The sequence below is a fragment of the Vombatus ursinus genome, unplaced genomic scaffold (assembly GCF_900497805.2).
Source record: "Vombatus ursinus unplaced genomic scaffold, bare-nosed wombat genome assembly UNPS02014173.1, whole genome shotgun sequence".
Lineage (NCBI taxonomy): Eukaryota > Metazoa > Chordata > Mammalia > Diprotodontia > Vombatidae > Vombatus > Vombatus ursinus.
The window spans coordinates 395,634-420,550 of record NW_020953951.1 but is presented as its reverse complement, the minus strand read 5'-3'; the positions used below and the strand labels follow the sequence as shown (position 1 = coordinate 420,550).

The window sequence follows — 24,917 nt, the reverse complement described above, 5'->3', positions numbered from 1 at the left end:
TTACAGAATCAAATGCATCACCTACATTTAAAAAGTTAGCTCTGGTGTTCACCTTTCAAAAATAATGATTAATGCCAAAAATAGTCAAGAAGGGCTTGGGGGGGGAAATGATTTCTGTAGTCTTACTGATAGTGTGTCAATGCTTTATAGCCACTAGGTGTCAGGATAAACCAAGAATGAACTGAATGAGTAACTTATGGGTAGAAATCTTAATTGTGGTCTTTGATTGTTGAATAAGTTAGAACAGTGACTTTAAAGTCTGTTTTGTTAGCCAGGTGATGCAGTCCTACAAGGCTACGTAATACTAATTACTTTAAAATTTATAAAGTGTGTTATTCAGTAGCCCTGTGGTAGTGTGCAAGTATATTTATTCCCATTAGAAAGGTAAAGAAAAAGACTCAATTTAAGTGATTTATCCCATGATTACACAATTAGTAAGTAATTGAGACAGGATTGAAACTTTATAAAGCAAGGGGAACTGTGTAATCTAAGATGCCTTTTAGTTGCACAATTCTTCAATTAACGTGGATTTGTGCTTTAAATTTAGCATCCCTCATATTTAAATTCTATTGAGAGTTTTCTAAGATATAAATATAAAGAGGGAAACATATCAAATCTTCAGACAGTTGGTATCAAGTAAATATTTGTGATACCTTTGAAAGTGGCCATAACCCTTACTGTTTTTTCTTTCAGCTTCATACTTAATTGATTTTTTCTGGGTGTATGAAGTAACCTAGCCATAGCCAAAGTAAAGTTATTTCAGCTGAATGGAGAAACCTTTCAGTTCTCATTTTAAATAAATAGGAAAAAAAAGTACTTTCCATCAGACCTTTGGAACCAAAAGGAACCATTGAATGGCACACCTAGGAAACTTCTACATTTTATTGGCGAAGAAACTGAGGCCAGAGAAGGGAAGAGACTTGATTAATTTCATATAAGTAACTGGGGGAGCCAGGTTGTAGGGTTCCAAGTCCATTGATGATTCCATTATACCCTACTGCCTGCCATGACATGGTAGCATCAAACTCCTTTCCCAGCAGTGCTTAATGTATTCTTTTTTGTGTGTGTGTGAGGCATTTGGGGTTAAACGACTTGTCTAGAGTCACACAGCTAGTGAATGTTATGTGTCTGAGGGCAGATTTGAACTCGGGTCCTCCTTACTCCAGAGCCAGTGCTCTATCCACTGCGCCACCTAGCTGCCCCAATATATCCTTTAAGAATCAGATGGAATATAAGATTAAGAGAGACTGCATGGTAAAATTGAAAGAGCACTGGTTTTGGAATCAGAGGACCTGGGTTCAAATCCTGCCTTGCCACTTACTACATGTATGTCCTTGGACAAGTCACTTATCCTGGGTGGATCTCAGTCTCTTCATCTGTCATTAAGGGTGTTGGAGATGGCCTTCAGGGAGTCTATTAGCTTTAAATCTAAGACTCTACAATACACAGAAAAGTGAGAGTCTACAGTGTTAGAGACAGGAAGGACTGTGGTATTGCTGTATAGATATACTATGTGTGGCTTTTAGGCTTAGGACTACGTTTCCCAGAATGCTGCATTCTAAAAGCACAGTGAATACCAGAGGGTGTGTAAGTTCAGATCCTTTCCGGGTGAAAGGTTAACAAACTGGCGTGTACAGGTATCTTAGTTTTCCCCATTTGACCTCTGGTTAAACAAGCATGTTTTTTGCTGTGACACTTTGGGATGTGGACGTGTATTGGGAATATTCTGTGGCCTAAAAGAGTAGCCCCTACCTTGTGCTATGGTACCAAACCTGGTTGTCTCCTGAAGGCCTGGAGAAGGCAATGCCCCTGGCTGGGGGCAGCACAGAGAAGGGAGGGATCTGCAGGACCCAAGTAAGTGTTGATTGAGATTTTTCTGATCCTTTCTTTCCCCTTTGGGGCAGGAGAAAGTACTGCCTTGTTCATTTTGAGTCTGCCTGCTAGAAAAACTCACGCACATGCACATACACACACACCCTCTGCACCTTTAGCGTCAAGCCCAGCACTTAGTGTTTGTTGTTGAACCATTTTTCAGTTGTGTCTGACTTTTCATGACCTCATTTGGGGTTTTCTTGGCAAAGATACTGGAGTGGTTTGCTATTTCCTTCTTCAGCTCATTTTCCAGACGAGGAAACTGAGGCCAACAGGATTAAGTGACTTGCCCAGGGTCACACAGCCAGTTAAGTATCTGAGGCCAAATTTGAACTCAGGAAGATGAGTCTTCCTGACTCCAAGCCCAGTGTTCTATCCAAGGCTGCCACCTAGCTGTCCCTGCTTTAATGTACTAGAAGTTATTATGGATTCAGTCAGACAACTGATTTCTTGTTTGGGTGCTGCCCTTAAATAATCTGGTAACCTTGCTCAAGACTCTTCACTCATATGTGTTCAAGTCACTTCAGTTGTCAAATGAATAATTGGAGTCCTTGATCTGTAGGGCCCCTTGTGTTTTCACATTTTGTAATAATCCGAATCCTTCAGAATTCATAAGATCAAGAAATAGAAGAGACCTTGCAGATTTTTTAGGAGGCGGTGTGTCCATAGTGATAAGAGTACTAGATGTGGGATCCTTGAGTTTTATTATGACTTTGGACAAGTCATTTTCCCTTCACTTCAGTGTCCTTTGTAAAATAGGGGAGTTTAACTAAATCTTAATTAAGGTCACTTACACTGTTGTTCAAACACTTCTGACTCTTCTTGACCCAATTTGGGATTTTCTTGGCAAAGATACTGGAGTAGTTTGCCATTTCCTTCTCCAGCTCATTTTGGAGATGAGGAAACTGAGGCAAACAGGGTTAAGTGATTTGCCTATGGTCATACAACTACTAAGTGTCTGAAGCCAGGTTTGAATTCAGGTCTTCTTTACTCGAGACCCAGTGTTCTGTTCACTGTGCCACCTAGCTGAAAAGGTCGCTTATACCTCTAAGTATTATAATAACATAAATGTTAATTATGATGTGTTTGTAAATTACAAATTTGTAAAAGGTTTTAGGCCCTTTAGATCACAATGAGAATTTCAGAAGACTCATAGGTCTGCTTGCCTATATATCCCTAAACAGAGGAGAATCTTTCTAGATTCCATAATAGGTACTCTTTAAATGCCTTAAGATGATAGTGAAAGCAAAACTTTTTGGCTTACATCAGGTTCTTATATGATAGGGAATTTGATAAATGATGTAGTAGTAGTAGTTGTTGTTTATCCTTCCTTCTTGAAGTGGACTGTGACATCAAGAAGGTGATGCTATGGCATGCAAGTGAATTGGATTTAAGTGAGGGAAGACCATGTAAAGTCACCAGCCTCACTTTCTCTTCCAGAGCCATTTGGGTCCAGTGGCCAGATATAGATCAGGACCACTGGAGATGGCCCAGGATGGAGTAGGAGACCTTGGCCTTTTCAAGCCAAGGTCTTTAACTGGTCTCAGTTTCACTGAGGCAATGCCCATTCATTGATTAAGGCTTAATAAGAGATTAGGCGGAGAGTTCAGTCAAAAAGAAAAAAAAATCTATCTGGGAGGGGAAGACCCTTAGGGTTTCTGGCTAAAACAGAAACAATTGCTATTTACATTCATTCAAACAATGACCAAGTAGGTCTTGGCCCAGGACCTATTGTTGGCCAATCAGAGCCAGAGTGATTTGGGGTTAAAACAAAAAATTGAGCAATCCCAGGATTTTAACAGCCTTTGCTTCAGCGTAGAGCAGTAACTGTACAGCTTAGCAGTAGGTAAGGGCCAAAATTAAAATAGGCTAAACTCCTTTGGGCCACAGATAGGTTTTTAGCAACTCACTTTCCAAGTAAAGGTATAATAAATGGTTAAACTATTTTGTAAATAAACCATATTTTAGAAAAGAGAAATTTCAATTAGTATCAATTAATGACATCCATTACTTAAGATTTTTGTTTATCATGAAATCACTCCTCTCAGACTAGAGAAAGACTCATGTGACAAACAGGAGCAAATACACAGTGGCAACCCAACCGCCAAGTTACATGATGGGCACAATAGTGACTACTGGAAGGCCAGTTATGTGGGTCATGGACAAAGCACTGTTACATCTTTACTCTTTTTTACATTCTCTACATTTTTCTCAGGCTGCCTGAAATCCTTTGGTGGGCCACACCAAAAACAGCAGGTGTAGAGCATGGTAACCTCTTCCCAGTTTTTCTGGCCTTTGAAAATGAGTGAGTGAATGAATGAAAAAGTATGTATTAAGCCTACTGTGGAGATACAAATACAAATCAGAGGCAGTCCCAGCCCTTAAGAAGCTTGCATGGTAATTGAGAAGCCACTTATATAGGGGGCAGCTAGATAGGGCAGTGGATAACTCGGGAAGATCTGAGTTAAAATCAGTCTCAAACACTTACTAATTGTGTGACCTTGGGCAAGTCATTTAACCCTGTTTGCCTCAGTTTCCTCATCTGTAAAATGAGCTGGAGAAGGAAATTGCAAACCACTCCAGTATCTCTGCTAAGAAAATCCCAGATGGTGTCACGAAGTTGGATATGATAAAACAAATGAACAACTCCCTTAGGGTAATGGTGGCCAAGGAGGGGTTTGGGATATCAACAGGATTGTGTGAGTATAATAATTGGGCAGTTGATTGACACACCCTTTCCAGAAGCTATGATAGGATTATGGTTCTTTAGAGGTAGAGGGAAAGGGTGGGTGGGACATACTATCTGGAGGTCTGGTTGTGGAGTGGGACATTGCAGCAGAGTGGAAAAATGCTTTGTAAAAAATGTAATTGTTTTTGTTTTTTGATGTGGTGGTTTCAAAATAGATACCTAATCACCAGCATTATTTTATTGGATTTTACTATCATAGCATTTTTCTGCTCCTCATTCATCAGAACCAGCCTAACCCTCCTCCCCTCTCATCTGAATGACTTCCTTAGTCTCTTCATCTCTCTACTCTGCCTCTCCATACAGTTGCCAAATGATTATTCCTAACCCGCAGGTCTGATCAAGCTTCTCAGGTAGCTTCCTTAGCTTCCTTTTGGTTCTGGGATTAAATAAAAACTCTGTGGTACTAGAAGCCCTTCACAATCTGGTGTTAGCCTATCTTTCCCAGCTAATTACACATTACTCCTTCTCGCTCTTAACCTTCAGCCAAACTGGCCAACTTGATATTCCCAGCGTACATCATTCATCTCCAAGTCTCCGTGTTTTTATACGAGTGTTGAATGCTTTCCTTCCTTAACTCCCCTTCTTGAAACATCCCATTCCCTTCCAAGATTGTATTTATCTGTGTTACTGTTGCTTGTCTCCAGTAGAGTATAAGCTCCTGAGAGCCAAGGCTGTCTCATGTACTTGTATCCACATTGCAACACACTATGCATGGTCCAAAGTAGGTGTTTAATAAGTGCTGGTTCATTGATATTTCTAAGTCCTTTTAGATTTAAATAGCATTCATAGTGTGTGATGCACTTTTAGTTCTACTTTGCATTGTTGTGTGTGTCTCCTTATTTTTATTTTTAATGGGACAGTAGTATTTGATCACACTGATAATCAGCCATTCCCTAATTCTGCATATGAGTAGACGTAGAAGTTATTTCTAGTCTTTCACTATTAAAAATAAAGCAGCTGTAACTGTTTCTGTACCAAGATCCTTTTAATTACATCTCTAAATCTGTTATCTTTAGAACCTTAGTCCTAGAGATCATTTAGTTCGGCTTCCTAATTCAATAGATAATGAAACTGAGACCAGAGAAAGGTATGAACTTAGCTCTCACAACTTTGGGGTGAGCCAGGATGAAATCTGAGATAAACTGGCTCTCAGTTCTATACGCTTTTGACTACAAAGAAATGTCTCCATGAGGAAATGAATTTATTTGTGTGACTTGTTTTTAGGTGGCAAGAGGAAAAAAGTGAAGATGGTGTGAAATGGAAACAATTGGAACATAAGGGGCCGTACTTTGCACCCTTATATGAACCACTTCCAGATGAAGTTCACTTCTATTATGATGGTAAGATAAAAAAAAACTACAATAGCCCACATTTATCTGGTGTTTCAAACACTGTCCTTCATAATTTTGTGGGTTAGAACAGCTGAGCTCACTCAGTTCTTCTGACTCCCAAGCCCAGTGTTCTTTCTTCTCCAGCATGTCTCCTGTCTTCCAAGATAATACCTAATATTTATGTAGCACTGTTATAAAATACTTCACATGTATCAGCCATTAGATCACAACAGGAGTGACATGGTATAACTAGCATTATCCTCTCTTTACAGATGAAAAATCTAGACACAGAAATAAAGTCACTTTCCCACAGTCACATAGCTAGCTAGTTAGGTGCCAGAGACTAGGCTGAAACCCCGCTTTTCTGACTCCCAAGTCTAATCTTTGTGTTTCCTTGGACATCACAGAAATGCTTGTCTCAGGTAATGCTCCATATGAACAAATCTTTATCCTTTTCACTGCCATCTGATTTCAAAATGGAAAAGATGGGTTTCTCGTGTTAATATTCTGTACTCATGTTTATTTGAATGCCAGCAATTAAGGTATCATAATAGTAATAGTCTTAGTACTTACTAGCCTCCCTCCTACATATTTCAGGATTGCTTTCTAAATAACCCCAATATTTATCTTGATTTTGCAAAAATAAAATATCTGGTTTTGGTTTTATTTGTGGGAACCCAAGTTCCTTTTGACTAATTGCAATCCCTAGGCTACAAGCAATAGGTATGAGTCAGAAAGGTATCAAGGCCTGGAAGAGGGCCTTGCATGTTTGTTAGGTTTGCCCAGTCTTACCACTGACGAGCAGTATTCTGCTTTAAGGAGCCAGTTCAGCTGCTGCCATTCACATAAACATCACTCGGCCTGATCTCATTTTACAGCTTCACCATTAAATGCTTCCTATAGTGGAATGTGCTTAGTAGCTACATACAGTGCAACCCCAACTGACAAATACCTGTGAACATCCACAGATACCACAGTGATGATGCAAGATGAGAAATTCAGGACTTAAATCTCTCACCATCTCTCAGGTTCTGTAGATCATCCTCCTTTTACACATTTTACCAACTCACATCAACATTCTACACCACCACATACTGACTGATTCATGCCTCCATCTAATGCCTGTATATCAGCATCCTTTCTGCTTTCTGACATCCCTAAATAGACAGTGAAAATTCCTACAGAATCAGTTTGCATTTGTCTAATCTACTCTTTGTAGCAGCAGGAGCATTTAAGGGAAGCTTCTCCTGTGTAGTGCATAATGTCTTTCTTTCTATTAGTCCTGCAACCCCTTATTGTTGTCACTGATACTAAGTTTTTTGGGTTTTTTTCTTTTTATCTTTATTACTAATTGAGTTAAAAATTATTTTAAGTAATTATTCTTTCTGCCTTTCCCTTTTTTAGCACAGATATTAAATGCTTTTTGATTGGTAATTCAGTTCAACAATGTTGACTGAACAGACATTTATTGAGTGCTTTTTATATACAGAGGCTTATAGTGATGAGCAACAGAGATGGATAAAAAAAATTAATAAGACATGATTTCTGTCTTCAAGAAGCCTACAGCTTCTGTTGAGAGAAAGCAGAATACCTGTTTTCAGGAGGGAGAAATTGAGGCACCAAAATGTTGAGTGGTTTGGGGTCATTGCCCATAGCAGTTCATATTACTTATCCATTAAGCCATGTTATTTCTTGGTACTGGGAATATAATACCAATATTCATTGGTATTTCTAAACTTACTCCTGAAGATTCAGAAGTATTGTTGCTTTTATCTCACTGCTGTTTTATTTTATGGGGACGTTTTTGGAGATTTTTTGGTTGGCCTTATCTGTCCATATTTTTCTGGTTCTGGAGGCTTAAATCTAGCTTTGTTAATATACCTAGTGAAATCAGGTAAATTTTGAAAGTTCAGATGTTCTTAAGTCGAGGTTCGTGGTTTTGTCAGTTGAATTCAGCAAATGTTTATTGAACGTTTGATATGTGTAACACTAGGCACTTTTGGAGAATAAAAAGAATCTTTATAGATTTTCATAAGTTCTCTCCCCCCCCAACCCCAACTTATACACAAAACAAACATCTTGGTGCTGAAGTAAAATGAACACAAATGATAAGGAACAATGTTAGATCATTGACATTGGAAGCAGTAGGACCATAGAATAAGCAGCAAACACTACAGGTGAACCTGGCCTTTTAATTTCCACAGGAAATGCTATGAAGTTGAGTTTAGCAGCTGAAGAGATTGCTACCTTTTATGGGAAAATGTTGGATCATGAATATACCACAAAGGAAGTTTTTCAAAACAACTTCTTCAATGACTGGCAAAAGGTATTTTGTCTTGAATGTATGTATGTGATCGAATAGATTTTTTTTTTTAGTCTTATACTGAATTGTCTTTTTTTTCCTTTTAATAAATTTTCGTTATAAACAACTTTATAAAAAGCTAACACAGAAATGGAAATTCCAATATGACTATACCCAACCTAGGTCATAAGATGTAGAGCTCGAAGGGAACTTATAGCTTGTTTGGTTCCATTCTGTCATTTCACATGGGGGATATGAGGCCTAGCAAGGTTAAATGACCAACCAGAATCATAATCAGAACTGTTTACAAGTTTGAAATACCTTCACTAGATTAAGGACAATAAGATTCATCTCCTCCATGCTCCCTTCCAAACTTTGTCCCTTGGCAGTATTTATCTGTTTTTGTTGTTGTAGTATTTTTGCTCTTCTCTCTCCAGTTTCTTCACTCTGCTTTGTTTTGACTATCTTTCCACATTGCTTTGTATTCTTAAAAATTATCATCTGAAATGAAATGAAATTTCCTTTTAGTTTCTTGAGACCTGTAAAAATAGCTTTTATGTCTGTGATAATGATTTATTTTCAGTGTAAAGACACTGAATTAAAAGTATTAAATGGGCACAGCTAGGTGGCCTAGTGGATAGAGCACCGGCCCTGAAATCAGGACGACCTGAGTTCAAATCCAGCCTCAGACCAAACATTTGACACTTCCTAGCTGGGTGACCCTGGGCTAGTCACTTAAACCCTATTGCCTAAAAAAACCCAAAGCATTAAATATACGTAGTCTTTTAATAGTCGTAAAATTATTGGTTTTTAACACCATTTCTTTATATCTTAAATCTTTTTTCCCCTCCTTTTAAATTTACCACAAAAGCCAAACAAAATACTGTGCTAATGTTCTATTATATTGACATCCAAAGTTACTAATGATATCTTGGTTGCCACATCCAGTGGCCTTTTCTCAGTCCTCATTCTCTTTGACTTCTCTGCAGCATTTGACACTGTTGATCATCCTCTCCTTCTTGATACTGTCTTCTCTCTAGGTTTTTGGTTCACCTTTCTCTTTTGGTTTTGCTCCCACCTATCTGAGTGCTCCTTCTCTATCTCCTTCGCTGGATCCTCCTCTAGATCATGCTCCAGAACCTCAGGATTCTGTCCTGGCCCCTCTTCTCTTATCCCACTATACTACTTCACTGGGTGATCTCCTCAGTTTCCATGGATTTAATTACCATCTTTATGCTTATGGTTCTCAAATCTGTCTTTCCTACCCCAATATCTCTGCTGACCTTCAGTCTTCTCAGTTCTCCAACTGCCTTTCAGACATCTCAAACTGGATATTCAGTAGACAACTTAAACTCATTATGTCTAAAACAGAACTCATTATCTTTCCCCTTAAACACTGTCCCCACTACTATAGAGGGCATCGCCATCTTCTTAGTCCCTCACACTTACAACCAAGGAGTCATCCTGGATTCTTCACTATCTCTCACACACAGACACACCTACCCCCCATATCCAAACTGTTGCCAAGGCCCATCAATTTCATTTTTGTGACATCTCCCAAATATGTCCCCTTTTCTTTTCTGATCCTGCCACCATGCAGGTGTAGACCCTCATCACCTCATATCTGGACTATTGCAGTAGTCTGCTGGTTGGTCTGCCTGCTTCAAATCTCTTCCCATTCTAATCCATTCTCTAGCCACTAAAGTGATTTTTATAAAATGCAAACCTGATCATGTCACCTCCATACTCAATAAACTCCAGTGGCTTCCTGTTGCTTTCAGGATCAAATACAAAATCTTCTATTTGGCATTCAAAGCCCTACATACCTAGCCACCTCCTACCTTTCCAGTCTTCTTACACCTTACTCCCCAACACATAGTCTTTGATCTAGTGACACTGACCTCCTTGCTGTTCCACAGACAAGACACTCATCTCTCTGCTCTGGGCATTCTCTTTGACTCTCCCCCATCCCTAGGATGTTCTCCTCCTCTACTCTGATGACTGACTTCCCTGGCTTCCTTTAAGTCCTACCTAAAATTCCACCTACTATAGGAAACTTTCCCCAGCCCTCTTAATTCCTATGCCTTCCTTCTGTTAATTATTTCCTGTTTATCCTGTATATAGCTTGCTCTGTGTGTGTGTGTGTGTGTGTGTGTGTGTGTGTGTGTGTGTTATATTGTCTCCCCCATTGTGTTGTAAGTCCTTGAGAGCAAGAACTTTTTGCCTCTTTTTGTATCACTTAGTATAGTGCCTTGCACATAGTAGATGCTTAATAAACGTTTCTTGAATTGAGTTGAAAATATGCCACAGCTTGTTCAACTACTCTTCAACAGTTGGCTATGTAGGCCATTTTCAGATTTTTACTATTATAATTGAGGTAGCTATGAATATTTTATATAGGCAGTCTGGCATAGTAGATAGATGACTGATCTTGGAATCAGAAAACCAAGACTGTAAAGAGTTAAGAAGAAAGAGAAGAGGAAGTGTAGGCACCTATTGTAGATACCCTACAGGGTTATTATGAAGAGAAAATGAAATAATATATGTAAAGCATTTTATAAACTTTAAAGTGCTGTATAAATGCTAGCTGTTATCATTATTGACAACTGTCATTTACAAGTCAATCTTATTAGAGTAAGCTTTTTATTTTTTAACAATAAACTGTTAAGAGTCAGCATGGTATAGTGGGTAGAATGCTAAAGTAGGAACTCAGGAAGGCCTGAATTCAAATCCTATTTCTGTCTCTTACTGACTTTGTACAAGTTACTTACCTTTCTCATTCAAAGACTTTAGGTTATAAATAAATATTATCTGTGCTGGCACACCTGTGAAATCACAGGTCATAGATGTATTGGCATAAACACATGACAGTTATTTTTCCTTTGATCATAATTAATGTAGAAGCTTTTAATTTTTCAGTGGGCATTAAATATATGGTGCCCTCCTACTCATGGCATATATTTAAAGTACTGGCCAAACGGTCCTAGAGTGTAAGCTCCTAAAAAGAGCAGCTTTGGTTTTTCACCTCATTTCTTCATTATGAAGTTTAGATGATACTAATATTTTTAGGTACTGAGTCATCAATAATAATAGTTATAATGGATTATTAGTTCTTGATGTCATCTAGTACACCCTTTGTTTCTAGTCCATCTCTCAGGAATACTCATCTGACCCATTAATTTTTAGGGAAGGGAATTCCTTCATCTCCCTAAATAACAAATTTATGTCCTGCTCACTGGGTCCATTTTTGTCCTTTCAGTTATAGATAAGAGATGGTCTATTCTGATGATACATTGTGTTATGGATTTTCTCCATGCCATTGGGGTGCAGGCTTCTAGCAGGTTCTAACAAACTGGAAAAGCCTCAGGTAATCACCTGGTGATAGACTTTGTTTCTTTTTGAGCACCAGGCTTGCTAAGCTTGTTGGGAGGACCTCTTCACCCACAAGTTGGCCACAGGATAATGAGTGTTATGAAGACTATCTGCTAAAGTCTCTGCATCAGTTGTTGGGGCACCCATGTGATAAAATCATGCAGCTTGAAGTTGATAAGTAAGAAAGGCTTTATATTGGTTTCTGGCTTTTGGCACAGGAAATGACCGTGGAAGAGAAAAAGATAATCAAGCACCTGGACAAATGTGACTTCACAGAGATCCACAAGTACTTTGTTGACAAAAATGAAGCGCGAAAAGCTTTGCCCAAAGAGGAGAAACAGGTCAGGATGCATTCTAAAATTTTAGAGTTGTTCATTTGTTGATATTTATCTTAGAGGAATTCATCTTACTCATTCATGGGCACAGCCAGACCATCAATAGGAGGTTGGTTACCAAAGACATAAATATTCTGTGTACTTGAGATGTCTCTTAGTCAAATTTCATGCAGATATACTTTAAGCAAATTTAATTGCATGAATTTAATTACATTAAAGATAAAATTAGGGGTTGATTATTTACTTCATTGACTGTCATTTTATAAAAGGATAAGATTCTTTTAAATAGTAAACTCCCCTAGGATATTAAAATACTTCATTTACACACTTTCAGAAACACGTATAACTACATAAAACTAGGTCTACCTTTAATGGGAAAAATGTGGTTAGTAACATTTCACCTCTAAAGAATGTGATAAATGAATAAAATATAATAATAAAGTGGTACATAATTTGGTCCACTGTGAAATATGGTTTTCATTTTTTGCATTGTTTCATGTAAATATTTCTCCAGCCTTTGAGAAAAATCTACCATAACTTCATTTTTTTTTAGTTTGAAATTCATTAAAATCCTTAAGAAATTATAATCCTTACAAGAAATGAAAATAGCTTTGAACAGAGATGGGTAAAGAAATTTTTTAACGATAATTGTATTGATAAAGTTTAACTCAAAAATTAAAAAAAAAATTAGACTGACTTTTTTTCGTTTTTTAGCTTAATTAAATTTAGTTTGAAAAATTCTGTTGTCATTGACAGCCTAACATGACTGGAGATAACATAGTGATAGATTCTATGTTATATCCCTCAGTAATTGTATATCACTCTAATTCATTGATTCCCTTAAACTTTTGATTTCTTGAGACCCCATGGAAAATTAAATGTAAGTATAGACTTCAATTTGGGCTAATTAAGGGGTGAATCATTTGTCGAATTTAAGAAACTTAAACTTGTCCTTATTCTGATAATTGCTAATGTATATGATGTTTTACTAACTCAGAAGCTAAAAGAAGAGGCAGATAGACTTCAGGAAGAGTTTGGCTACTGTATATTAGATGGCCACAGAGAGAAAATAGGCAATTTCAAGACTGAGCCACCGGGGTTATTTCGTGGTCGTGGGGACCATCCAAAAATGGGGATGTTGAAGAAAAGAATAATGCCAGAAGATGTGATCATAAACTGCAGCAGGTATACTTTTGGTTTAGTAAAACCTTCCCAAATAATTTCTTTGAATGTTTGTTTTTGTTTTTTGGATAACATGATTGCAACTCCTGCTTTTTTAAATTCTCTTGATATTAAAAAAAATTTTCCAACTCTCAATTTTATTCTATGTATGTCTTTGTTTTTTAAATGTGTTTTTTGTAAGCAACAGACGGTGGAGTTTTGTTTTCTTATCCACTCTGTCACTCTTTGATTTTATTGTATTGTGTAATCTATTCCCATTTAAAGTTATGACACTTAGGTTTGTATTTTCTTCTATTTGTCTCTAATATTGCTTTTTTTTTTCAAGTTAGGATTTTTTCCCCTATTCTGATGTAAACACAGTACTTTTTTTTCATTTTGTTTTTTTTTTTCCAGTTACTTTAGCTTAATCTTTTTTAAGGTGTCCTTCCCACTGACTCTTTTTCCCTCACTCCCTGATTTTCTCTCCTCCTCTCCACCTTCTTGCACAATTTGTTCCCCTTTTCCCTTTGGAGATTTGCTTATTAGTTCCATTTTATTTCCTGCTTTTATCTGGTAATTTATTTCTTCCCCTTTTTTTTTTCACTTTTAGGTAAATAGAATACCTTTCCTCTCTTCCCCTTTAACTAATTTTTCACTAGTTTCCTATTCAATAAGTTTTTTATATTTCATTTTCTATACCCTTTTCGAGAGATACTTTCTTTTTGTATCATGCTATTATGTGCTAAGTGCTTTACAATTATTATATCATTTGATCCTCACAACAATCTTGGGAGGTAGGTACTATTATCATTCCTATTTTATAGTTGAGGAAACTGAAGCAAACAGAGATTAAGTGACTTATCCAGGATCACACAATTGATAAATGTCTGAGTCTGAATTTGAATTCAGGTCTTCCTGACTTCAGGCCCAGTGCTCTATCAAGTATGTTTCAAACACCTCTTTGTTTTTAAACAACTATGTTTTTTCATTTACGATTAAACTTTGAGTTGCAGGGTAGGTCATATTGGGCTACTTACTGAGCTCCATTGTTCTTCAAAACACATTATTTCATTTCCTCCTGTGTTTTCTTATGGGTACAGAGTAGTCTTGTGTTATTTGAATTTCCTTTCCTTTGTATTTGAAGGTCTTTCTCCTGGTCACTTGAAAAATGTTGTTTCTCAATGCAATTGTTAAATTTAACTACTATCTATCTTGAACTTCGTAGCCTTGAGGTTTTTTTTGAAGGTGATTTATGGATTTTTCCAATTAGCAACTTGTTTTCTGTGTTCAGAAATTCTGGGCAGTTTTCTCACATTATAGTATTGAGATTTTGTCTTGTGATCTTCTGGGGAGAACTATAATCCTTAAGTTGTCTCAGAGAATCCTGTCTCGAGATCAATTGTGAGATGACCATGACATGATGATGACATGACTTTGTTTTGAGTGAGAGAGGGCTGTGTGCAAAGTCACCAGCCTCACTTTCTTCTCCAGAGCTATCTGGGTCCAGTGGCCAAATATCCATCAGGACGACTACAGATGGCCCAGGATGCAGTGGGAGACCTTGGCCCTTTTCAGCTAAGGTCATTTCAGGTTCTCACTTTGAGTGAGGCAATGCCCATTCAATGAATAGGCCTCTTTAAGGAGTGAGTCAAGAGATGGCCCCTTTAATTTAAAAAAAAAAATCAAACTGGGAAGGGAAGACACTCAGGGTTGCTGGCCAAAAGAGAAACAGTTATTATTTACATTCACTCTGTGCCTGAAGGGCCCAAAAAATAACCATTAAGTGGTGCTTAGACAGGGCTTGAAATCTTTGTAGTTTACTTAAATGGAAAGCATGTTTATATATATGTGTGTGTGTGTGTGTGTGTGTGTGTACAATTTCGTTTTTTCCAATTATATGTAAAAACAATTTTTAACATTTGTTTTTTAAAATTTTGAATTGCATGTTCTCGCCTTCCCTCCTTGAGAAGGCAAGCAATTTGATGATATAGGTTGTACATGTGCAGTCATGCAAAATGTTACCATGTTAGCTATGTCACAAAAGAAAACATAACCCCCCCCCAAAAAAAGAAAGTAAGTTTAAAAAATATGCTTTGATCTTCATTCAGACTCCATCAGTTCTTTCTCTGGAGGTGGATAGCATTTTTCATCTTAAGTCCTTCAAAATTATCTTAGATCATTGTATTGCTTAGAATACAGTTGATCATAGTACAGTATTTCTGTTACTATGTACAGTGTTCTCCTGGTTTGATCATATTTTCTTTTAATGTTATTTATTGCTTTTTGCTTCTCTTTCTGATTGTCTTTCACTTCTGTGTATTTGCATTCCCAGTCAATTGTCTTTTCTTTTGTTTCTTCTTTGACACTTGCCACCATGGATTCATGTTTTTCAGTTCCACCAATTATTTCTCCTGTGTAGGCCATAAATTCTGCTCTCAATTCTCATTTGTCTTTTATACCATCCAGGAACAGTATGTTGTGTTTTCATACTCTCTTTAAAATTCATAAGGTCCTCTGCTTCATTTGGTGTTAAAATCCTTTTTTGTTTTATAGCATATAAGTTGTTTACTCGATTTGATACCTAGGTCACAATTCTTTCTACTGTTAATGTCTTCCCTATTGGTTTATGCTTATGGTCAACATCTTTGACCTTATGAGATCTTATGGTCAACATCTACCTTATGAGATCTTTGGTAATTTCAGTCTTTTTTTCCCCCTTATTTTCCCCTTTTGCTTACCTTCTAACTCCTTCCCTTCTTATGGTGGTTTCCCTAGAAGCCAAATCTCAAAGCATCTCAGCTGCCTCATGAGCCAGGCAATTCATGATACAACAGCCTAGATCTCTGCTGTAAGTGACTTTTGGAGAGAGAACTGCCCATAGCTGGATGCTAGGGTCTTTCCCTCAAGCTTAGAGTAATATTGCTGGGCTTTGCAAGAGCCGTAAGAAATCCTGACACTACCCTTAAGGGGCCTACAAACTTTTGAGATAAAAGAGATAAAATCAGCAGCATATGGGAAACAGAGAATGATACCAAACAGAATGTGATCAAAGTCAGGAATATGTGGTACAGACAAATAGTACTTAAGAATAGATAACATACTTTGGGATTTGATGAATAATTTTCTTATGACTACAAGAAAAAAGAACCTGTAAAGTAATTAACCTGACTGATGTGGCTTTTTCCTTCCAGGGATTCTAAAATACCAGAGCCTCCTCCAGGTCACAAATGGAAAGAAGTACGCTTTGACAACACAGTCACTTGGCTGGCATCATGGACTGAGAACATCCAGAATTCCATTAAATACATCATGTTGAACCCCAGTTCAAAGCTTAAGGTCTGTATGTGAGTATGTTGAAGGTATTTTTGAATTGTAGATCTTTCCTTTTTATAAGCCAGTCTTTTTAGAAATCAAAGGGTATGACCTGAAGTAAGCAAATAAGAAATCATACGTATTCATTTGACCAACAAGTACCTCTCTGGATGCTGCTGATCTGGGTAGGAGCAGGGTAGACCTTGTGCAGGAGTAGAGACATATTCAACATTTTTCTGTATTTTATGTCCAAGTTTTCTTTGAAATATAGCCAGCAGACTGTTTTATCTAAGAACTAGCCTGTCAAACAGGTTTATCACCAGGTTGACTGCCTGCCAGGTGATAAATTTTTCAGCCGTAGAAGCTCAAGCTCAACTATATTCCTACAAGGCTTGTGATATGCTTTGGGGGAGCCAGTAAAATTGGGACCAATAAAATTACGGATCCAGTAATGTGGTGATGATAATTCATTGAAGTTTTTCACTAATTTTGCCAGCATATTGAAATTACCGACCACTTTGTAAGTGTGCTTTGACCTTCGGTTAGTTGAAATTCCTCACTGTGCCCTCTGTCCTGCTCCCTTCCCTCCCCCAATCAAAAAAAGTTGAGTTTGTAACTCAGATCAGAAGCTGTTTGTCATCATTTATTAAAATATTCTTTGTAGTATAGGATCTTTTTTGTTTGTTTTGTTTTGTTTTTGCTAGGCATTGGGGTTAAGTGACTTGCCTAGGGTCACACAGCTAGTAAGTGTCAAGTGTCTGAGGCCAGATTTGAACTCAGGTCCTCCTGACTCGAGGGCTGATGCTCTGTCCACTGTGCCATCTAGTTGCCCCTGTAGTATAGGATCTTTAAGGCAACATAGTATAGTGGCTAGAGGGCCAGTTTTGGAATCAGAGAGATCTAGGTTCAATTTTCACCTCTGTCATATGCATGCTGTGTGACCCTGGACAAGTCACTTGGTATCTTAGGGCAACAAATAATAATTTTCAAAAAAATAATAATCACCTTTATGTAATATTTTTAGTTCTACAAAGACTTTTACACACAACAGCCCTGTGGGGTTGGTAGTACAAATATTAGTATCTTCCCCATTTTATAGATGAGAAAAATAGGGCATAGGGAAGTTAAATTACTGCCTACAGTCACACAGTTTATAGTTGGGTGAACTAGATTTTGAATTGCAATCTCTTGACTCAAAGTCCAACTTATTTTGTTTATATTACTCCCCATCAGAAGATCTGAGAATCAGTGGTATCTGTTCAGACACATGGTGCTTACATAATGACATGAATGAATACTTCAGTTCTGTAGATCATGCATGCCACCACTTTTATACATATATCAAATTGTTAGAAAACTGTCTGACTTAAGGAGACTGTAACATTGCTGTAGTAAGTAATGGTGAAACTTCAAAAGTAGGGAATGTAAAAATAAGGAATGGGCATATATTTATATGAGGGCAGTAGAGTTAAGGAACCCATCTTTAAGTTCCAGTGTATTCCCATCCTGGAAATCTGTTGGCCCTGCAATTTGGTATTTCAGTTACCCATCTGACACCCTTGGAGCCATCGTACTGCTCATGGACTCATGGTAGTATAGTATAAAATTACCACAAGAAATCTTCCTCTGAATTGGGTATTAGGACCATAGCAAATTAATATCACCTCTACAATTCCCTCCATGTTAACACTATGAGCTCAGCCCTCCTCTTTTGAACTACCTTTTTCTATCCCTTGTTCTTAAATCCAATGCTTACCTAACCTGAATGTTTTATTACCTTTTAGCAAGTACTCTTCCTTCTCCACTCCAGTGACTACCTAAGATAGAAGATATAGTAGTGTAGTTTAGAAATGCCTGAAACAACAAAAGTCATAATTCCCACACTTGCATGAAATTTCTGCCATCTTTTTTTTTTTTTTTGAAGGGGAGGCTGGGACATGGTGAATTATAGTCATTCACTATGGAAATTTTTGAATTAAATTTTATTTTTGTTAATGAACAGATACCAGTTTTCTCTCCCTCCTATCCCTACCATTCAAAAGAAAAAAAGAAAAACCAAACTCGTAACAAATAGGCATAGTCAAGCAAAATAAATTATTTCTTTGACCATGTCCAAAAAATATATTGTCTCACTCTGTGTCCTAGTCAGTCATCTCTCTATCAGGAAGTACTTCATCGTGAGTCCTCTGGAGTTATGGTTGGTCAATGCATCGATCAGACATCTTGGCTTTCAAAGTTGTCTTTAGAGTGATGTTACTGTATAAATTTTTCTTCTTGTTCAGCTTACGTCACTCTGCATCAGTTCATGCATGTCTTCCTGTGTTTCACTGAAACCATTTCTTTCATCGTTTTTATGGCATACTTATTTTACATTACATTCATATACCACAAGTTGTTAGTCCATTCCCCAGTTGATGGGCATTCCCATTTTGTCCAATTCTTTGCCGCTATAAGAAGAGATGCTATAAATATTTTTATGCATATGAGTCTTTCTTCCCTTTTTGATCTCTTTGGGATAGAGGCCTTAAAGTAGTATTACTGGGCCAAAATGTATGTACACTTTAGTGACATTTGAGAAATAATTATAAATTCCTTTCTAGAATTGTTGGGTCAGTTCACACCACCATCAATAGTGCATTAATGTACCTGTTTTCCCACAGCTTGTCCAGCATTTGTCATCTTCCTTTTTTTGTCAATTTTGTCAATCTGATGGGAGTGAAGTGGAACTTCAGAGCTTGGTCCTGTAATTATTAGTTATCTGAAGAATTTTTTTATATGGCCATTGATGGCTTGACTTTCTTCCTTTGAAAACTGCCATACTTTCTTTCTCTCTCTCTCTCCCTCCTCCCTCCCTTTTTTATTTTTTAGAGGCAATTGGCATTGTGACTTTCCCAGGGTCATACAGCTAGTAAGTGTCTGAGGTCAGATTTGAACTCAGGTCTTCCTGATTCCAGCAGGCCACTTTCTAAGACGATGAGTAGCAGAAATGCTTATCTACATTGGTAGAGGAAGTTTCCTCACCAGGTGTTCTTAGACCAATAAAATCACTGGTCTAATACAAAAAATACAGAATTAACGTGGTTGGATGTTTCCCCTTCTCCTTCTACCACCAACCATTACCTGAGGTAAAGATTGAAAGAAGATATGAAAGATTTTTATTATTTTCTTTATCCAGGGGGAGAAGGACTGGCAGAAATATGAAGTTGCTCGACGCCTGAAGGGGGTGGTAGACAAAATCCGTTTTCAGTACCGTTTTGACTGGAAATCAAGGGAAATGAGAAAACGACAAAGAGCTGTCGCCCTTTATTTCATTGATAAGGTAAGGTTTTTTTAGAGTCTTTAGTAGAATTTACTATCAGACAAAAATGCTTATTTTTTATTATCAACTCCAAATTCTGACATTTACTGGATTTGTCAGAAGACTGCTGTTATCAGAGTGTAAGCACTTAACCTTTTTACTTACATTGCAGCCTTGGGAAATTCACATAACCTCTGAATCTGTTTTCTCATCAGTAAAGTTGGAATAATAACAATTGCCATTTTTGTAGTATTTGAAGGATTACAATGCACTTTTCTTATCATAACCTTGTAAAGAAGGTAGTATAAGTATATTATCCCCATTTTATAGATGAGGAAACATGTGAATCAAAAGGGTTAACTTACCCATGATCCCATAGCCAGCATGTATCAGTGGTAGGATTCAAACTCAGATCTTCTGACTCCCAGGTCTAGTGATCTTTGCACTCTGTCTAATTGTAACACCTTCCTCAATGGTTGTGAGGATCAAAGGAGATAATATTAGGGTAATGGTCTTTGTAACCACTAAGTTTTGTGTTAGTGTTAATTGTTATTATTTAATGATTGGAATAGAGGAAGAACAAGTTTGACAAATGTTGCTGATACTCGGACCAAAGAAGTTTTCTTTTGTTATGTATAAGGTTGGAACCTGTTGAGTGTGGTAACAAGATATGTTTGAACGATTCCATCTCAGTCTCCTTTTCTTTCCCGTGGCTAGCTGGCCCTGAGAGCTGGTAATGAGAAAGAAGAAGGAGAGACAGCAGACACGGTTGGCTGCTGCTCTCTTCGTGTTGAACACATACAGTTACACCGGGAGTTGGATGGGCAGGAACATGTTGTTGAGTTTGACTTCCTGGGAAAGGACTGTATCCGATACTACAACAAAGTGCCTGTTGAAAAGCCAGTAAGTACTTTGTTTTCTCATATTACGCTCTTAAAATGTGAGACTTGAGGTATTTTAATTTTGGTTAAGGCGTGTTACAGTGAAAATGCAATCTAGCAACTCTACCACATCTTCCCTCATAGAATTCATAGGATCTAAGAGTTGGATGAGACCTCAGATACCATAACCTGTACGTGACCGCATATCCCCTTGTGACACTCCCAGTAGTTAGTTCACAGGTCTTTTGCTTGGAGACTTTGAGTGAAGAATAAGCTACTAACTCACAAGGCAGGCTAGTCCATTTTTAGATAACTCTTAATTATTAGATAACTATTTAGATAATACTAATTTAAGATTTTCCATATATCTATTCTTATTGTAGCTTCCAGCCATTATTCTTAGTTCTGCTTTTTGGCACTAAGTTGAACAAGTCTTAACTAATTCCTGTTCCACTTGATATCCTTTAAATATCTGAAATTATCTTTGTTCTTTAAATTGAATATCTGCAGTTTCTTCAACTGATTTCCATATTCTTAAGGTCCATCCTTATGGATGGTCACTCTCTTGTAGACATTCTACATCATATCAATATTCTTTCTAAAATGTGATGCTCAGCACTAAATACAATATTCTACAAGTAGTCTGACTAAGGCAGAATACAGTGGGATTGTTACCTTCCTTTTTCACCCTATTCTCTCTTTTTTTAAAAAAAAATTTAATAGCATTTTATTTTTCCAGTTACATATAAAGATAGTTTTTAACGTAATGAGATTTGGATTTCCAAATTTTTCTCCCTTCCTCGGTCCTCAAGACAGCAAGCAGTCTGTGTACATCGCACCATGGGAAGGTGATACTTGTAACTTTTAAGAATTGTATCTCTGTTGGAGCAGTTAGAAGGCAAACAGTTTAACCTTATTGAATAACATGTTTTTTCTTTCCTATTTACCTTTTTATGCTTCTCTTGAGTCTTGTATTTGAAAATTGAATTTTCTGTTTGGCTCTGGTCTTTTCATCAGGAAAGTTTGAAAGTCCTCTGTTTCATTGAATGTCCATTTTTAAGTTTGATCTTTTTTGGTTACATATTAAATTATTTTCTTTGTATATTTTCCTAATATACATTTCCTTCTAAGGACTCACTTGTTTTTAGTCCAAAAATTTTGCTTGATACCTCATTGTTGTCATTCCCTTTGACAAATCAATTTATTGATTCTGTGATTTTTCTTTAATCTACTCTTGCTTTAGCCTTATTTCGTTTAGTCTTTAGGGTGAATCTTGACTGTGGACTCTCTTCATTGATTATAATTATTGTTGCTTCATAGTCAATAAAGATTGAATTTTAAATTAATGGGTTTTTTCCTCATTTGTTTAGGAGCTTTTTAAGACTTAGCACGTTTGTTTTTTATTCAAATGCATTCAGAATTGAAAAACGTATACTTTTTGTGAGTTTCATTTAGGAATCAATATATGTCAATTACATACTTTTTTTTATAAAATTCTTTTCAAATTCTTAATTTTTAACTATTTATTATTCTGTTAGACTTTTCTTGATCTGAATGGGGCACAGTGACTTCTCCTAGCTTAATGCCTGTCATCCTATGTGTCTGTGAGTAATTAACAACATTTGATACAGTTCAACAAGCATTTATTAAATTTCAGCAACATTATAGGCACTGGGTAAACAGAGAACGAAATGAAACAATCCCTGATGTAACATAGCTTATGTTCATGGGGGCAGCTAGATGGTGCAGTGGATAGAGCACCTGCCCTAGAGTCAGGAGAACCTGAGTTCAAATCTAGCCTCAGATACATGATATTCATTAGCAGTGTGACGCTGGGCAAGTCACTTAACTCCGATTGCCTTGCCCCCCCCCCAAAAAAAAAAAAACAAACCATAGCTTATATTCTACTGGGGTCAAGAGAAAGCATACTAAGATGAAATAGGCAAAGTTATTAGTTGTAGCGGGGCAAGTGGGTACAATTTTTTCATATAACAGAGTACACAGGAATTGGGGTGATATAGTGCCTGAACTCCATTTGGCCAATCAGTATGTATTCCTTGATCTCTCTCAATTAGGGGCAGATTGTGAGAGAAAAATCTTTTGTCAAGACTTTCTTAGAGAGACAAGAAGGACATAAGGGGACATGAGAATGAAATGGTAGGGAAAGTATAAATTATATGTCTGTTTCTCACATGATAAAATTATGTCTCTCCACATTCATAGTCGAGGAAAATGCCCACCTTTAAGTTGGGCACACTGACCTGGTGGTATTTTGTGTGGACTTGTGAATAAAGATTGTGCTGGGTCATGACATAAAGATAGCAGGAATTGTGTGTCTCTACAGTCCCAAGCACACAGAAGTCTTCAGACTCTTTTGATTTTCGGCAGATGCCAACACACCAGATAGTGTTATTTGACACCTCCACCTCCCAGTAATGTCTCCCTAAAATGAAGGACTGAGTACCAAGAACTTGGACAAAATCTCTTAATATCCCACTGTTGGGTACTTTCTCCTGGACGCCTCCATATTTCATAGTCTTCAGATCCTCAGATATGATGAGACCTGGATCAGCTGTGTTGCAATCCAGGGTGATGTCCACTTTCAAATTGAAAATCCGTTCCATAACTCCAAGGATGGGACAGAAAGTCATGTATATATGGAAAGTTTCTATTTCCTTTTGCAGCACAAATTCATTCCTATTTAACAGTCCTTTCATATCCTGGAACAAATCCAGATCTGGTTTCTTGTGCTCCTTCTCCAGTTCTGTGATCCTCTTCCTTAATTCTTGACTGTGGTAGGGCAATTCACTAATTGTCTTGCTCAAGCCTTCTAAATTGGCTGTTCCCCATGTTTGCAGATATAATAAATTTGCATCCTTCTCTTTATTTAGGAATTATTTCATTTTCTGGAATTTGTACAAAATACTCTTCTTTGGAATTTCTATTTCTTCCTCCATCAGTGTAAATTTAATCTTCTCATTGGCCATTGGTTGAACAACATTCTCCATTTTTCTCCACAAATCAGTCAGTTTCTTGGAGCTTCACCCTGAAGTTCTCAGCAGTCTCATCTGTGCAACAAAGTCTGTTAGTTTCATGCTCCTGGGATTGAGAACAGGACACGTAGACTGGGCGCTGGTCATCTTTGCAGAACATCTTCTCCATTCTGATGTACCTCACACTTGCCACGTCCTACATGGATCTTAGTTTTTTTGGCAATGGCTACCTACCAGTTTCTCAAGTCACACACTGGCTTTGAGATCCCTCTGCTGGGAGTCAGTCTTGCACTCTGGACAGGAGAAAGGAGTAGAGGCTTTCTACCAGCTCCTGAGGAGGCAACCATGGCAAAAACTGTGGCCACACTCAGTGGTCATTGGGTTTGTGAAGTACTCCATGCAGATGGAGCAGACGAACTCTTTCTGGAGGTCTTCAATCAGCTCTGAGCAAGATGCCATGATTCTTTATTTCTTCTGAAGTGTTTTTCTTCAGCCTCAGAGCTCTGCTTTTTTCTCTGCTTACAACACACACAGAGAATCTCTGATTCTGCCTCATCCTCGGTCTTTTATGTAGTCCTGGAACCCTGAAGCCCCTCCTTCCTTCAAGCTGTGAATTCTCCTGGTTTTCACTTGACCCCAGACTTATTCACACCTTAGTAACTGCTTACTCCTTCCTTTCCTGCTTTCCTTACTTTTCAGAATCTGAAGAAAGTTAACATTTAATCATTTATAGATCAGGAGAGCAGTATTTCTCTCATAATTTTCACCAACTTTACTTACAAAAACAGCTTTTACAATGCTAAAATTAAACCATAAAATTAAAGTTAAAAAAATTTAAGTAAAACAGTAAAATTAAACAATAAAATAAGTTACTGAAATCCTAAAGGGATTGCATTTAAGATTATGATAGAAAAGCCTCAATCAAAGTGTCTTAAAAGAGTTTTAAAAAAAAACCAAAAACTTATTTTTGCAGTTTAAACACATTGCCTTGATGTCAGTTATAATGGGGGGGGGGGACGCTTTATTTTAATTTTTTTCTTTTTTTTTTCTTTTTTTTTTTTACGAGGCAATTGGGGTTAAGAAAGACTTGCCCAGGATCACACAGCTAGTGTTATGTGTCTGAGGCCGGATTTGAACTCAGGTCCTCCTGACTCCAGAGCTGGTGCTCTATCTACTGCACTACCTAGCTGCCCCCCTGGATCTAATTTAAACATAATCTACAAACTTGAGCTTTTGGATCCAGTTATACCTGAATTCATCTAACTTTGGAGTAACCAAAAAATCCCTTTTGCCAAGTGGCTTTAAGTGGAT

General features: G+C 37.4%; 1 protein-coding gene and 1 pseudogene across 4 annotated transcripts in view; one reads left to right on the top strand and one right to left on the bottom strand.

The window, feature by feature from the left end:
- Window positions 1–1,608: 1,608 nt before the first annotated feature.
- Window positions 1,609–24,917, top strand: part of TOP1MT (DNA topoisomerase I mitochondrial) — a 37,961-nt gene continuing 14,652 nt past the window's right edge. For 2 of the 4 annotated variants that reach the window (XM_027859912.1, XM_027859910.1), the window contains exons 1-8: window positions 1,616–1,854; window positions 5,846–5,961; window positions 8,157–8,278; window positions 11,839–11,967; window positions 12,959–13,146; window positions 16,314–16,458; window positions 19,610–19,753; window positions 20,450–20,635. In XM_027859912.1, coding sequence (XP_027715713.1) covers window positions 1,703–1,854; window positions 5,846–5,961; window positions 8,157–8,278; window positions 11,839–11,967; window positions 12,959–13,146; window positions 16,314–16,458; window positions 19,610–19,753; window positions 20,450–20,635 — 1,182 coding nt within the window. In that variant the 5' untranslated portion in view covers window positions 1,616–1,702. Of the gene's footprint in view, window positions 1,855–5,845; window positions 5,962–8,156; window positions 8,279–11,838; window positions 11,968–12,958; window positions 13,147–16,313; window positions 16,459–19,609; window positions 19,754–20,449; window positions 20,636–24,917 lie in introns of all 4 variants that reach the window. The other 2 variants (XM_027859913.1, XM_027859911.1) reach the window with 2 other exon arrangements.
- LOC114041451 lies at window positions 22,685–24,065 on the bottom strand (annotated as a pseudogene).